This window comes from Oratosquilla oratoria, chromosome 4, assembly GCF_046742065.1.
Source record: "Oratosquilla oratoria isolate Oo_2021 chromosome 4, ASM4674206v1, whole genome shotgun sequence".
In the NCBI taxonomy this organism is placed as follows: Eukaryota; Metazoa; Arthropoda; class Malacostraca; order Stomatopoda; family Squillidae; genus Oratosquilla; species Oratosquilla oratoria.
This window is the reverse complement of record NC_134780.1, coordinates 40,981,162-40,998,661: the sequence shown is the minus strand read 5'-3', so window position 1 is coordinate 40,998,661 and position 17,500 is coordinate 40,981,162. Positions and strand designations below refer to the sequence as shown.

At 41.1% G+C, this 17,500-nt stretch overlaps 1 protein-coding gene across 6 annotated transcripts in view; it reads right to left on the bottom strand.

Annotated features, from left to right (window-relative positions):
- Nucleotides 1-3,901: 3,901 nt before the first annotated feature.
- Nucleotides 3,902-17,500, bottom strand: part of LOC143024814 (transient receptor potential cation channel protein painless-like) — a 181,902-nt gene continuing 168,303 nt past the window's right edge. For 5 of the 6 annotated variants that reach the window (XM_076184044.1, XM_076184043.1, XM_076184045.1 and 2 more), the window contains 5 exons: nt 14,445-16,419; nt 14,115-14,285; nt 13,745-13,979; nt 8,203-8,441; nt 3,902-7,142 (listed from right to left, as the gene is read on the bottom strand). In XM_076184044.1, the coding sequence (XP_076040159.1) occupies nt 7,001-7,142; nt 8,203-8,441; nt 13,745-13,979; nt 14,115-14,285; nt 14,445-16,419 (2,762 nt within the window). In that variant the 3' untranslated portion in view covers nt 3,902-7,000. Of the gene's footprint in view, nt 7,143-8,202; nt 8,442-13,744; nt 13,980-14,113; nt 14,286-14,444; nt 16,420-17,500 lie in introns of all 6 variants that reach the window. The other variant, XM_076184046.1, reaches the window with a different exon arrangement.

Here is a 17,500-nt window from a genome sequence, read left to right as displayed (position 1 = left end):
CGGTTTTATCTTATCTAATTTCTCCAAACTAAAGTTTCAGTGTGAAATTAACAACGCCATTGTCGCTGTAGACTTCTTGAAATCATGTACACAACATGGCCTCCTACCAGTATATCTATATATATATATATATATATATAGATATATATATGTATATTTATTTATATATGTATATATAATATATATATAGATACATATGTATACATACATATATATATGAATATATATACATATACATATATATACATATATATATATACATATGTATACATATATATATATATATATATATGTATACATATGTATATATATGCATATGTATATATATGTATATATATACATATATATGTATATATATATGTATATATATATACATATGTATGTATATATATACATATATGCATATATATACATATGTATACATACATATATATATACATACATAAAATTCGGCTGTATTTCTTCATGTCAAAAATAAGAATCATTCTTTCGACTGGGGTAAGGCCAGATTAGTGTTCAAGTCCCACTGCGGTTTCAGGAGGAAAATAGTCGAATCAGCATTAATTGAGGAATGCCCTAATATTAATATTTCTAAAGGGCAGTGGACACCTGACATCATTTCACGCGCAGCAGTTAACAAGCTGGTGCGGATCTTACAACCCCCCCTCTCCTCACCCCCTCCCTCCTCCGCCACCCCAGTTTGCCCCGCGCCTGAGTGAGGTCATCTGTCCACATCTCTTCTTCTCTGTAGCTTATAAGTCCCCTTTGTGCTCTGCTCTATGTACTTTCCTGAAGAGGGCTACAGTTGATAGCCAAAATATAGGATTCTTCTTTATTCGAAGTTTATTTTCTCCGACTGTGGGTTCCTGTGTGTCATTTACAAATGTGCTACTACATTCCTGTTTAGAAATTGTCACACCCACGATGGAAGCCTCTTTTCCACTCCACCTCATCTTCAAGTCTTTCCCGGGACTTAAACAAGCCTACAGATTGTTGGAATCTTCGCTCATCGCCAGTAAGAAGAGGAAGAACCAGAAGACGTTCCTGTCCAACTGTCTAGAAGAACAAGTGTGCCCTAACTCGTTTAGGTTCCTGAAACGATCTTCATTAGGGTACAGTTTTCCCTCGTACATTAGTGCTTTTCTGTCAGAACGAGTGCGTGTTGCTTCTTTGGAATTTGAAAACCTCCTTTGGAAATCCAGGCATGCTCGGAGGGACCTGTGTTTAGTTAGTCCCAACCAGTCCATTTTTAAGTCTCTTTGGGCACAAGCTCTTCGCAAGGCCTGCTTCCTCAGCGGCCAACACCAGGCCAACCTCACACGTAAGCTTCACAGACTTTGTAATAACAGCGTTTGGTCCAAGTTTTCTCTCACGGACAACGTCATCAACCTCACCAAAATTGAATTGTCCAACACCCAATTAGAAGTGTTGGGGCTTGGCCTTAATTTCGCCCTCACTCCCGAGAGAAACCATGTTCTGGACTATTTGGTTGGTTTTGACAAATATTTAGCTAACAACAAATATGACAAAGACCTTGCCTGCCTTTAAGGGTTTTTATCAAATGGCATTTCCGAATGTTTTAAAAATGAAAGTGGCCTACCAAAAAGACATAGGGAGGCCCTGTATGCTCTTAAGAAGCTTGGCAACATCATCATCACTAAAGCGGATAAAGGTGGCAATATTGTTATTTTAGATCAGTCTGTATATATTAAGAAAGCCCATGAGTTGCTTAATGATTCGGCCACTTATGAAAAACTCACCAAAAATCCCCTCAAGAACGCAGCCGCCGAGTTTAACAGACAAGTCCGTAATATCACAGCTGATAAATGCATTAATGAATTGAAAGTTACCAACCCTAAGCTCCCATATTTTTATGGTCTCCCTAAAATTCATAAAACAGACATTCCCCTCAGGCCCATCATATCCAACCGCGGCTCCTGCACTAGCAAACCTGCTAAATGGGTGGCGGATCTTTTATCCCCGTACGTTGGGAATTTCTCTAACTCTCATATCACAAATTCATGTGATTTTATTTCTAAGATAAAAAAATATGAAAGTACAGGGTTTAAGGCTCCTCAGTCTTGATGTTTCCTCGTTAGTTACGAATATTAATGTCTATGATGTACTTACTTTTTTGGAAACCAAGCTTCAACAGTTTCAAGACATTTTCCCCCTCCCTGTCAACAAAATTATTGCTTTAGTTCGCCTTTGTGTTTCTTCAAATGTTTTTTCCTTTCAAGACCAATTCTTCCGTCAAAAATTCGGTTGCGGTATGGGTTCCAATCTGTCTCCTGTTTTGGCCAATTTATACATGGAGTATTTTGAGTGTACCCTTTTGCCCAGCATCAAACCGCCCGAAATGATTTGGCTCAGGTACGTAGACGATATCTTTTCGGCGTGGAATGACAGTTGGGGCCCATTTGAAGTGTTCCATGATAAATTGAACCAATTGACCCCGAATCTTAAATTTAAAGTTGAATGGGAAGAAGGACACCAAATCCCTTTCTTGGATATTTTGATAAGAAGAACTGATGATAATTTATTCTTTACAGTGTACCGTAAGCCCACCCACTCAGGGAGTTACCTTCACTTTTTTAGCAATCACCCTGACAATGTTAAGAAAAGTGTTGCCTCTGGCCTTTTCTTGAGGGCTTTCAGGATTTGCAGTCCTCAATTTCTGGACCATGAGATTGAGGGGATCAAATGTCAACTTGAGAAGTTGGCTTATCCACCTTGGTTTCTGGACCAAGCCCTCAGTAAGGCTAGGGCCAACCATTTTAAAACTTCCGTCCCCTTAAGTTTTCACCGCTCCCTTAAGGACATTTTAAAAATTCCAATCAATAATACCATCAGTTCTTCTACTAAGTTGTTTCCTCATGAACGTCTCACTATTGCCTATCACTATCCTAACACCGTGCGTAAGCAAATTGTGAACGTTCAACAAAAACCGAAGGAAGTTGAGTCACCTGGTGTTTTTTGTTTGCCCTGCAAAGATTGTGATTTGGTTTACTTGGGTCAAACCGGGATAGACTTGAACACTAGATTGGCAGAACATAAAAGGTCATATATATATATATATATATATATATATATATATATATATATATATATATATATATATATATATATATATATATATAAGAAACAGGTCTACGGCCGAGTTTATTCCTGACTGGTTTCGCTCAGAGCTTCCTCATTCCCTGAAGAACCTCTAGGCGAAACAGGTCAGGAATAAACTCGGCCCTAGACCTGTGTCTTATTCTTCCACCTTCCTCAAACCTGTCACAGTGTCTCAATATATATATATATATATATATATATATATATATATATATATATATATATATATATATATATATATATATACATATCATGTGTAAGCAATGAGCATAGAGTGGAAAAGATGGACTGCAAATTCTTGTCGACGGATTGAATTGTTCATTTTGTCGCTTCGTTTTCCCAAGCACAGAAGGAAAGATATGATCGCCTCCCCCAAATGACCATATTTTTATCTTTGAATCTGATGACTGGTCTTTAGTCGAAAATAATGACTCAGTGCCATAGAAAGTACGACATGCCCTCAGATGTCTTGATCAAGGATCCCTGAGGTCAACATTATCAGATCTTCTCGAGGCAGGTTTTCCAGCAGAATCTCGACAAAAGTTACGAAGATTTTGTTTTGGCTAACGTCAGATGATTTTTATCAAGCTGAAGTGGAACTCACGGCGATACATATACTCGTAAGTTGAACCCATTCCAATTAGCCCCTTTGTGGCAATGTTGGAACTTTGGTCAATGCATTTCATACCGTGTTGCATGTTAGATATTCTATTATTGTCATTACTAAGATAAGATGATTCATTCCGAAGATAAATAAATAAATAAAATGGGTAAATGAGACTTTTTTCTTTTTTCTAATGTTTATTCATTAAGCAGTATACAATTATTTTGTGACATTATTTTCGGTACAACGGTAGCTCCTGTCAAGTAGGGAAGACATCCTCCCACCAACAAGAGAGCATTCGAGTCGACGCTCAAAGTTTCCCACATTTTTCTTACCAGGTATGAGAATCAGCATACTTGTAAGACTTAGAAATAAAGCACGTCAATAAAGACCTTTTTAAGATTAAGTTTTAGACTAATTCAGTCTATCGACACTGGCTTCATTAGAGTAAAATTTTGCATTTCTATAATGTTTGATTTTACACTTCATTGAATACGCAATTCTCCTTTAATCACACTACTGAAATTATGATAGAAAGACATTAAAATCAGTGACAATGGTAGACACCCATACCATGGCTTCTTCCTTGAAAGAGGGACAATTTCTGATCAAAATAACTTTAACAAATCTCACATTAAAATTACCAGTAGAAAAACATATCCACTAATACAACCTAAATATTTGTGTTCTCACTTTTTCCGGCACTGGAGGATATGCAGAGGCCGAAACAGAGAAAGGTTTATTCTGCAATAACAATATCAAATCGAATAGTGATCCGATAAATGAGGGGACTGCTTGTAATTTCAAATCGAGTAATCTAACTTTGGCCATACGGAGGGAGAACACGACACAATTCAAAACTTTACAGTTACTGATGCTGCCGTTACAGTGATTGTGTTATTATTTATTTGGAATGTGCAACAGAGGAAATGCAAGTCAATGCATTCTGGTCACAGAGGTTAGAGATTTGACATTGGCTTCGTCCAACGACAGAATCCGTGGCCAGATTGAAACAATTCGGACGAGAAAGTGACTCTTGGAAAAATTAACAATCTTTTTTGGATAGGAAGACTTCACTAAACCCATCCTTTCTTTTCACTGTACGGTGCCTCCAACCTCTTTTTCTTATCTCACACACCACATTTTCTGTCACAAAAGAAGTCTGTGGTCAGTACATAGAACAAAATATAGTTCGTGGTATTCGCCACAGTTAAAAAGAAAAAATTATATATATATATATATATATATATATATATATATATATATATATATATATATATATATATATATATATATATATATGTATGTATAATGGTATATCTAAGGTACATAGTTCTCCAACTAAATCTATGGATTATGCTTAATCTACGTCAGCACGGTAACACGGGGGATGTCGCCGCCGAATGCAAATCCCTCACGAATGACTGCGGTTACACTAGTCAACGGAGTGGTTGGATTCCAACGATTGGAGAATTTGGTTAGCTTAAAGCTACGGTTACATTAACCAAATCCTCCAACCATGGACGAAACTCAATTAGATCGTTAGAATCCAACCATTCTGTTGACTAGCGTAACCGTAGCTTAAGTCAAGATAACTATCTGTGAAAAAAAATCCTTATTTCCAGGAGGCGTGAATGGGTCAGGAATTTCAGCGTTTGGGTCAAAATTTTCATGGCACTTGCTCAGGCCCACTGGAAAATTTCCTTATAAGGAGAATATGTTCCTGGTGAAACCCCTTTTCGAAGGTACGACCGTGTCGGTTGACTATGAGCGACAGACTTCCCCAAGATTGGGACGACATGACGTCACAGCAACCAGAACGCGGGAGTACGGATGCTGGGTCGACCAGCTTCTGAAATAGACAACTGCAAGGGCAGCAGAATCGAAGTGCCCTTAGAAATGCTTAGCAGAATATGATAATATTATTCTATGCTTCACTATTAAATCAGCTATACCGTTTCCCCTTTCATTATTGATAAGCGAACACAAATCTCGCGGTTGATCTGACAGCAAGCTAGGACCCCGCCATTTTTGTTTTTCATTCTTTGAAATATGAAACGATGAAAATCGTTATCAATTGGGATTGAACCTCTGGCATTATAATAAGGACGATTTCAACCTAAATATATCACATATAAACCAACATGAATTATAGTAAGTACAAAAGCCTTTCCCCTACCAGTGCCCTTGCCTCAATCCTATCTCAACCTTAGTCGTTCGTCTTCCCGTGCACATATCGAGTAGAGTAAGCTGACTAAGCAACGACGACTCCAACGGTGAAGTCGGAGGGGAGGGGGCGGCGTCGACTTTGTCACCAAAGCTACAATTTGCATCTCAGGTCGTATTGATGGCACGATCTAAAGAGTAATTTTTTTTGAAGGTAATAATCACTTATTTTATTCCCTTCATACTAGGGCGTTAGTTAGCTGTGAGTACTTTCGAAGCTTCTAGAATTCAATCTAAAAGTATGTCTGAATTCAGCTGTGCCTATTTTCATCATTCATGGTAATGTACGATATCATGCACACATATGAATAGATACTTAAGTACAATCTGATATATATATATATATATATATATATATATATATATATATATATATATATATACATAGACATATACATATATATATATATATATATATATATATATATATTTCTAATGTGCATTTACATAAATATTGAGTACATACGCTTTATGCATATTTATGCATGTACATATATTCTGTAGTTTATACACTACATTTAGCTTTGTATATACGTACTTGGTGTATATGTATATTTCGTTTTCTAATAAAAAAGAAGATTCGTTATAATTGATATTTTTAAGCTTAACATTGAAGAAAATTACGAACTCAGATGTCCCACACATGGTCTACTTCCCCTTCCTAGACCAAAGATGAAATAAATCCTGCCACACACGCTCAGTTTTGGACAGTCTGCCTGAAGAGAAAGTGAACCAGTGGTCCACAAGTGGTTTATGGACCTCGTAGTGGATCACAGTGTCCCTAGTAGGTCCACAATCCGAAAACTAGTGAGCGTTAGTGGGTGCTTAGAGATCAAGTTCAGTGCTGAAGTGGTTTCCAGGAGGTTCATTCAACAGCACTGCATAAGTTTGGGATACACGTTTGAGACAACAGGTCGAGGAGAATGGCTGCTACAGAGGGTCAGGCGAAGAGCGCTGGAGCTCAAAGCTGAGGCAGGACTGTCGAACTCCCGCTGAGTATTTGGAATGCAAGGGCTTGGCGGACGGGTAGCTACTGGCGAAGAAAACCTTCTACCGGCGTACTCCCTCGGCCGGCGGCAGGGCGGGTTTGCTGGAGCTGGCCATGAGCTGCTCGAGGTAAGCGAGACACTTCTGCATGGGGTCGTTCTCCCGCTTCTGGTCCTCCTCCTCAAGTATTTCAATTCGATGGTTCCTGGAAAGAAAGCGAAAAAGAAAGATAAATGAATACAAGGAAGCTCTCACGGGACCATTGGTACGAGGCCGGTAGATAAAGGTAGACATTTAGGTAGATCGAGGGGTAGGTGAAACGATATGTAAATTTTATATTCGGTTGTTATGATACAATGGTCGACTGCAAGTTGCAGAGTTGCAGATTTACCGTCTTATATTTGTAAATATAAATTAGGATATCGAGAGGTGCTGATGTGACTGAATGTAAACACAGAGCTCGTTCTGCTTGCGACAAATTGCTTGCGTAAACAAGATTTCTTGAGGCAGTATAACAGTCTTTCTGATTGGAGAAAAGGGTGGAGGAGGAGAAAAATTATTGGTGCACGAAGGTAAAGTCTCGTCCTAAAAGGGTGGGACTTATTTGTAACGTTCAAAGTTATTGGATGAATTAAATAGTGACGTCGGAGCAGAAGTGGCTTGGTGGATGTAAGAGGATCCCTAGCGGGAGTCCCTTGGTGTAACTTGAAGAACCAAGTGTATTACTTAGAAGAAAATAAGACGAGAAAAATATACCTCCATTTTAATTCAACCCATCAAGAAACTTTAACTCTGATTATAGAAGATCTGGTGGAAACATACTTAAGAGAGGGAGAAGGCATGGGGCCCACAAGTGACTAAGTGTTAGTGGCAGCGAAGCTAACAGTGATAGTTCCTGTAAATAGAGACGAAAAAAGTACAAGGCAACTCTCACAGGGTCCTTGGTGGTGGTAGTGTCGATGGGATTGCAAGATATTGTTAAACCTTTCGATTTGCATAGCCCCCGACTGAATGAAAGCCCTTATACTTGGAGGATTTCCTGATCCTTCTTATTCATCTCTCAGCTTCTTTGATGGGAGCCTTGTAGTCAGCCAGAAGAACTTACTGTGGTCAATCCACATTATAGCCTCACCTTTCTTCGTAGTTTTCATGTTCTCGTCTTTTGGAACCTTCATTTTCGACTTCCCCATTTGCTTCCACATTATTAAGTAGACTATCCCTATATGTATCAAACACCTAAGCGAAGAGAAAAAGAAAGCCCTTACCTAAGGGCGGTTGTGGTATCCGTATCCAGATGGTACTTGTGATCTGAGTTGCGCCCGTAGATGAGGCGGTCGCCCTTGCGGCTTGCGTTGACGTTGACTTGAAGCACAGGCGGCGAAGTGGTCGACAAGAACTGGAGGTGGTCACGGAAGTAGGATGATCTTCCCATCACGGACTCCACCGTGTAGATCAATTCAATGCGGGAGACTAAGGAGTGGACCAAGGCTTTTTCCATAACATACTGCGTGGAACGGGAAAGAATTCGTATATATACATACATACATATATACATACATATATATATATATATGAATATATATATATATATATATATATATATATATATATATATATTTATGTGTTTTTGTACACACACACACACACACACACACACACACACACACACACACACACACACACACACACACACACACACACACAAACACACACACACACACACACACACACACACACACACACACACACACACACACACACACACACACACACACACACACATATATATATATATATATATATACACATACACACACATATATCTATATTGAGACCTGACAGAAACTTCAACTGCAGGTAAAAAATGACCAACAAACTTGCGTAAGTCTCTCTTAAGACTAATAAAGTTGTGTAGTGATAATCTAGTGTATTTTATAAGTGTATCTCATCATCTGTAAGAAGTGTTTTTTCTAGCAAAACAGTGAATTTATTTGTATAACTAAGTGTCAAAATGTGGTTGTATTATAATACAGCTGCGTTAGTTAGAACTATCTCTTGACATAAGACAATCACTGAGAAATACAACACTGATAGTAGTATACGTAGTTGACATCAGTGAATGTTTATTTTTCCTTTACATAAGCTTTACATCTTACAAAAATGGATAGATAGATAAATAGATAGATGAATGAGTTGTAAAGAAAAATAGCACGAGGATGAAGAGGAGGAGGAACTTGTACTCCAGGAGCCAGGGGTCATTTGCATGCATATGAGTGCCACTCAGTTTCTCTCTTGATCTGATTAGAGGGTCACCTCAGACATCTGAAAAATCAAGGTGGACGCTCAGCTGACTGGCAGCAGGGTAGATATTTGAGGATTTATGATGGGCGTCGGCTTTCGGAATAATGACCAAAATCTGGGGTAGGGGAAAGTCAATTTGACCTGGAACGATCAGTTTTTAATGAAATTTAATGAATGACCACTCATTTGAATCTACTAAGTATTAGCTTTATAATAATTGGTAGATCATTGCAATTGGTCAAGACCAGAGGTCACCAGAGGTCAAACTATGACGTAAAACGTCACCTGCTTAAAATCTGGGCCTCCAAACACAAAATGATACCATAGTATAGGAAAAAAATATAGTTAATTCTTCAATTTTCTCTTATTTCTACCTCAGATCATGGGTAAATTTTTAAATCAACAGTGGAGAAAATATGGTAATAATCAACCTTTTGTTGGCCAACTCAAAATTGACAAAAATTTGGAAAAATCAATATTTTGGCCAGAAAATACCGCAAATGACAGATCAATTACAAACTTGCTTTATTCAACCTCTTTTTTCAGATCATTAATCAAGTAAAGACAAATACAAATCAAATCTCTTTTTACATCATTTGACCTAGATTCAGTGAATCTCACGTATATTCAGTGAATCTCGATTTACATGCCTATGCTGGGGGAGTGATTTCCCGTTGTTGTTGTTTTTTCTCACTTTTTTGGTGAATATCACCAGTTCGCTTTCTGGAATGTGAATACTGCATACAGTGTATTTTGATGATTTAAAGCCCTGTATTAGCTAGGAGACCATACCTATACTCTTATTTTATATTGATCCCCATGGTACGGCAGGGTCAGCAGAGCTAGATGCACAGTAAGGCCTAGGTGGTAATGTACACTATTCTACATCATATACAGTGGAGATCACATTAATTTGACCCTTTGATGAACGATACAGATACAAACTGTACTTTCTGCAATATCCTAGTGATGAAGGTGTGTATCATATTGCCAGGGAAATTATGATGCATAGGCCTGATGAATTCAGCAACTTGTAGTGGTGCTGAGACAACCTTAGTGGAGGCTGAAGTGTTTGGTCAAAATGTAGTGAAATCAGTCTTTGAAGGGTCACATTATGTGAGATCTTTAAAGGGGCTCATGATGTTGGCAGAATGTGTAGAGCGGTTGCAGTGGACCGAATTCTTTAGAGTGAAGGGAATTGAAATGTATATGGCTGAGCTTCAGCTCTTGTCCATGATGAAATTGGCTGTGGCTGAAAATCATCGGGATGAGAGCAAACGGCTGTTGCAGACATTCTTGGACAGTTCGTCTCAAATGCTAGATGATTTTAAGAGATTTTGATCCCAGCGGTGCCTTGAATTGCAGACATTTGCATTTTGGGATCAATTTGTCCAAATGGTAAACAGTCTGAGGGATCTAGTCCGGGCAGATAGAGAGGGCAATTGGGAATTGCACTTGCACAGTGTACAGCTAGTCTTGTCACTGTTTGCTGGTTTTGATCGTACGAACTATCTTCGTTGGGGGTCGGTTTACCTCAAAGACATGAGGGGGCTGCCTGAAACTGCACTTCATATCCATGAGAATTTCATGGCAGGACGGTTTTCAGTCTAGAGAACACAATGGCGTTTTGTTGCAGTGGGTGCAGACATGTGTCTGGAGCAGACAATAAACAAACCTGCAAAAAGTGCCAGTGGTATTATTGGCAAGACCAAGAGGAAAGCGTATGTGGCTCAATGGCAAATGATACATCATGAAATGCTAGCTGTGTTGCATAAACAGCGAGAGTTGAGTGGCATTGAAGTACCCAACACAGAGCTACTAGTGAATCGTGAGTTTACCAAACCAGCTACTTTGGCCAGTGAAACTGACATTCGAGGTATCATTCGTTACATCCAGCAGCATGAGAATCCTGTGTTGGTCCCAACCGATGTTGGTAGTGAGTGTGGAAAACTCCACAATATCATCACCCAGGAAATTGTCTTTGATGATGTAAGTAAAAGTGTGCTTAATTTCAAATCAAAGTCCACTAAGCTCTATGAAACATATTGGACAGAGACATTTGTAACAAAAAAGAGATCTGTCTTCGACACAATTCATAAGAACAATCTGAAAACATTCAAGGTTCCTGAACCTGGGAAGTCAGCTGTAGCAAGTGAACAAAAGGATAAAGGTCTAAAGCCGTTAGCTGAAGAACAGAAGCTATTTGACATAGCGCGCTTGCGAGGATATGACATAGAAGATATGTTGAAGTATGACCTGGTTGATGCCTGCTATCTTTTTGATGGCAAAGGGCTTAAGATCAAGTCACAAAAGAGTGACCTTTGTGCTGAACTGGAAAAAGTTCTCTCAGATGATGACTATGGTTCACCAAAAACATGGTCACCAGAACAGACTGCTACCATTGTAGATGTGATGGGTTGGGTGCGCCGAATGCAGCTTGGGTTTATTAAGACGTGCAGTGATCTCTGTACCAACTCTTTGAAAATGATCTACAGCATGAGTATCAATTCAAAGCGAATTGACTTTGTCTTTGACACATACATTGACGGGTCAGTTAAAGACAGTGAACGTATCAAACGGTGCACCACAAACCCAATTGACATAAATGAACTTGGTAAAGAAACAAGGTTGCCGGTGTCAAAAGATGCATTTTGGGCATCATCGTCAAATAAAACCAAGTTGCAGAAGGCGCTTAGGTGTCACATCTTAGAGGAACAGAATGAAAATACTAAACTGGTTGTTAGTGCAATGGGCGGAGAGAATATGGAACCTTGCAAAGCTGTATTGAATGGTAGTTTCCCCGTTTTGCCAAATCTTGATGTCTATATTGAAGAAGCTGATGTTCGTTTGATTCCGCACACGCTTGATGCTGTCAAATCTGGATCAAAGAGGGTTGTGCTCCACTCGAATGACACTGATGTTATAGTTCTGGGGCTGTATTACTGGAAATTGTTCAAAGAACATGGGTTGATTGAATTCTGGATACGCGTTGGTGTAGGGAATACAACGAGGTATCCTCTCCACACAATGGCAGAGATGTTGGGGGAGAATTTCTGTGATGTTATCATAGCCATGCACTTTTTAACTGGGTGTGATTCAATCAATAAATTCGGCACAAAATTGTTGGGGTGAAGGCAAATCCTGTGCAATACTTGAGTGTTTTTGGCAAGGATTTGGAAGTAGATCTGGTGTTCACTGAACAGTATCTTGTGAAGGTATACATTAAGTCAGACACTTATAAGTCAATGGATGAACTCCGATATCACTTGTACCATCACAGTAAGACAACCATTTTGGACCTTCCTCCTACAAGCCGAGCATTGCATGGTCATATCATGAGGGCATTGTATGGTTCTTATTTTCAAATGCATTGTCTTGACCATTCCCAGGTGTCTATAGACCCAACCAAATTTGGTTACCTCAGAGAAGGTAACATGTTGGTGCCAGACAAGATGGTGGTTCTTCTGCCAGAGGATTTTCCGCACCCATGTAAATGCCAATCATGCACCAAGAAGAGATGTCCCTGTAGAAAATTGGGGTTGCAATGTTGTGAATACTGTAACTGTGTCATAAACCGTGGCTGTAAGAACGCATTGTAGATATGTTAGAGGATCTGTATCTAGGTATCTGAACAAGACCTGTGGATGAAACGAAACAGTAAAAAAAACATACATATATTAATGTTTAAGTCAAAATTGGCATTTCATAGTTCTCTAAAATAGGATACAAAGCATGGAAAACATGAAAGTTTATTCTAACACTTTAATTATTGTTTGATTTGTCAACTTTGTCACTTTTTCTTTCACTAGACTGACTTTATAATTTTCAGCGTTTTTGGCCAAAATATTGATTTTTCAAAATTTTTGTCAATTTTGAGTTGGCCAACAAAAGGTTGATTATTACCATATTTTCTCCACTGTTGATTTAAAAACTTACCCATGATCTGAGGTAGAAATAAGAGAAAATTAAAGAATTAACTATATTTTTTTCCTATACTATGGTATCATTTTGTGTTTGGAGGCCCAGATTTTAAGCAGGTGACGTTTTACGTCATAGTTTGACCTCTGGTGACCTCTGGTCTTGACCAATTGCAATGATCTACCAATTATTATAAAGCTAATACTTAGTAGATTCAAATGAGTGGTCATTCATTAAATTCCATTAAAAACTGATCGTTCCAGGTCAAATTGACTTTCCCCTACCCCAGATTTTGGTCATTATTCCGAAAGCCGACGCCCATCATAAATCCTCAAATATCTACCCTGCTGCCAGTCAGCTGAGCGTCCACCTTGATTTTTCAGATGTCTGAGGTGACCCTCTAACCAGATCAAGAGAGAAACTGAGTGGCACTCATATGCATGCAAATGACCCCTGGCTCCAGGAGTATTGGGGGAAAAGTGGAAAGGGAAAGGTGTGAAGGGGAGGGTAGAAAGAAAAGGAGGAGGAGGGAGAGGCGAAGAAAATGAAGAAGAAAAGAAGAGTTGATGCTGAGAATGAAACTCTAACCTGTGTTTCGGTGACAGCAAGACCATTCATGACGTTCATGAGAACGAGGAAGATGACGAAGAGGAAGGTCAGGAACACGAGAACGGCTGAGAGCGAGAATATGATCTTCTGGGAGAACCCGTCGTTCAAGTCCGAGTATTCAAACTCGCCTGTGGCCATGACGATCGCCTTGGGCAACGTCGACCAAAAGCTGCCGAAATCTGTCTTTTCCTCTTCTGCCCCATCCTGCTGCTGCCGTAGGACGAGAAAGAGGGGGAAGTGAGTCTACATCGCGACAGAAAAGTTAAAAACGAGTTGTTTTGTACATTGCATTGTGCAGACAATCTTTGTCTATCAAAATACGTGGACACCGGTTTCCTTCTTAATTACCTCAGTGCTGGTGCCATCGGGTTGAAGGATGATGTTGAAACTGATGGTGAAGGCAAGGATGAGAAAACTGTACAGGAGGATGAGCTTAGCAAAGTTCCTCGAGACATGATGGAGCATTGTGATGTAGATGGCTAACCGAGGTTCTCGCCCCAGCAACAACACGAACTTGCACCTACAGTGAGGGAAAAGAAGAAACTGAGATCAGAGGACATTGTTGGAAAATTAAGGGCTATATTCAACAGGTCTGGTCCTGCCGCCCCTACGGTATAGAGAAGGTCTTGCCAAAATGGGATGACTGTTCTTGCCTACGTGAAGTGGGTACACTACTTACCATGCTAGAATCATAGCCCACGCTGCCAGGTGGCGTGTGGATTCGACACCCAGACTCCTGAAGCTCATGAGGAGGACCACCACAATAAGGAAAAGGTCCAATAAGTTCTTGAAGCGCACCCTGCGGAGGATAACGATCTGTACAGCTTCCTTAGCCATGACGATGAAGGTGATAGGTAACAGCAACCCCATGAGAATGTTCACGGACACGCTCGAATCTTCTATGTCTTTCTTGAGGGTCTCGTTCCTCTTCTCCGTCAGATTAACGCCTTGCTCCAGCAGCGTTTCCGAGATGCGCAAATCCTTCAGATAGTAGAAGAATAAAGTCAGGAGAATGACGAAGACGAGGTTAAGTAGTAGGTTGAGCAAGTAGAAGGGAAGGACCCGCCTCCACTTGGCGAAGAGGAGTGTCCGAAGGAGTGGGTGCGAGAGCGTCGAGCGCAAGGTCTCGCTCTCGCTCAGCTTCAGCAGGGTGGACATCTCGTTCTTTGGTTTGTCCTTACTAATCTCCGGGTCCACAAGGAATGTACAGTCCATCTCGAGTTTATAATTGGGATCCAGGACGTTCTCCTCGCCGCCTTGGTTCACGGGGTAGATGCAGCCGTCCATGGCTCGATGAAATGTGGCTGGCATGAGCGCCGTCAGGATGGTCGAACCTTTCATGCACTGTCGCTTTGCTCCCAAGAAGGCGCCTTTACGCAGAAGGCAGCAGATCGCCTCTTGGTTGTTGAGGGCAGCTGCGATGTGGATCATAGCATATCCGTCTTCTGTTCGACTGTTGACGTCAATGACGATGTCAGATTCTAACAAGCGCTTGAGACAGGCCAGGTGGTCGACGCCCTGCTGGTGCGACGTTTTCTTCTTGTAGCCCTTCAGGAGCTGGCTGAGAATGACGGCGCTGCTGGACTTCAGGTTCAGTTTGGGGGACCCGCCCTTCATGTCCTCAATCAGGGACACCAGAATTTCGCGGTTGCCCATATATGCGGCTCTGTGGATGGGCATCTGTCCGTGCAGGTCCTCCATCTTAGCTTCTGCCCCGTGGTGCAACAGGAGTTGCACCATCTTGGGACTTCCGGTGTCCACTGCTCGGTGCAGCAGTGGTTTGGACCCCAGCCAACCATTTACTATGTCTTTGGCCTCATTGGTCTGCGCACCCTCCAGAAGGGTCGCCACTTCATCCGCGTCGCCTTCGTATACGAACACGTCCTGGATCATGGAGTAGCGAGGTCGCGGTTGGGGCGAGTGCCTCTCAGTCATGACGACCTCGGTTAGAGCTCCCCGTTCCTCCAGAAGTTCCCGCACAGTCTTGCTCTTCGCGACGGCGTGGGCTTCGAGTGAAGCACCCATGCCGACCAGCTTCCGTGCTAACTTGACGAGTCCGGCGGCCTGTGCGTTGGGGCCCTGTAGAACAGGCAGCTTCTCGGCTGCCGACAGAAGTGGGGTGCAGCCTGTGGCATTCTTGGGCTCAAGGTCAAGGTTGCTACGGGTAAGGATCTTGTCGAGGATTGAAAGATAGTCTTCCTGATTGTTGTTGCGGCCGGAAGGATCCAGCTTGCGGACAACAAAGTGCAGGGGCGTGTTGTACCCGTTGTCCCTTTTGTTGGGGTCGGCGCCATTGTTCAGCAGAGCTTCCACTGCGCTCGGGACTCCGGCTTCGACAGCCACCATGAGAGGCGTCTTACCTCCATCGTCCACCAGGTCAACAAGTACTTTATCGGGAATGTATTGCAACAGAGTGTTCAGGCATGCGGTGGCACCTTTGGAGGCCGCGTAGTGCAGGTGACCCCTGAAGTCCTTCTCGCGATGATACCACACGGAGTCGCGCGTCGCCGCTCCCTTCAGCAGATCCTGGAGTTTAGTGGCATCATTTTTTTCGATGATTTGACGCACCGTGGCCGGGCTCGGCACGGCATCGTCCACGTCTATGAGGGTCATTAGGTGAGCCTTCTGGTTATCATCTGCCATCATCGTCCGACCTGGAAGGCGAGAGGTCAATGTAAGTCAAAGGTCAAAAAACGGGCAAGATGACATGTTGGTATAAAAGCAAGGACGATACAGGTTTTTTAGGCCAAGGCATGACGGTACATTAATGGGATCAAAGACCGTTTTCGTGTGTCGTTAACACTCATTTGGACAAATGCAAAAACAAAAACCATCCGTCTTTCTGAAGTAAAGGCTGCCAACCTTCCCGAGACATAGACCCCAGACTGATAAGCCTGCAGAGGGTGCATCGATGGATGTAAATTCCACTGTTCCAAGTGATCGCTGATACATAATACACTTACTGAGATTTGATCTATCCGAGAGCTTATACCTTGAAGTCAGTGAATATCTTATTGACTACAAGAACTATGCCGAGAGACAAAACTCTCTATAAGGTCACCAAAAACAAATAGAATTTATGGCAAAGATGAGACGAATATCGACTCGTATACATTTACAGTTGCAGGGCTTAGTGTTGACTAATATGTCATTGGCTGCGAACAGGGAAATTCCTTGTCGATATATGGGGGTGCTGTCACAATTACAGAGTAGACTATAAAGTACCCTATTGATTTGTGACCAAATTAATACTTCTTAATATATATCATATAAAATAATATATGAAAATATGTAAAATATAATAACATTATAAGATACTGCTTAGATGTACCTCATCAGAAACTGTTTGGGAAAGAGATGAAATTATATTGTCACAACCACTCAACTAGTCATGAACAGTATGCATATTGTTGCGGGTGTTCCTGTTGGATCTTCGCCACCCAATGGTCGAACTGCATTGCCTCGTGTGCTCACAGTGCCGTGTGTCACTGAACGTGAGCACTGCCAGAGCAGATTTAAATTCAAAACGTTAAACGATCTGAAGAAAATTAAGATCTACACATACAACATCAGAACCCTCGCAGACGACCACACATTGTTGAGATTGATAGAAGAACTGGCGAATATTAGCTTGGATATCGTGGAGTTGAGTGAAGTCTGAGGCAAGAAGGAAAATCTCTTGGAGATAATGTGAGAATCACAATTGTATTTGCTATGATGGTAAAAGAAGGGGGA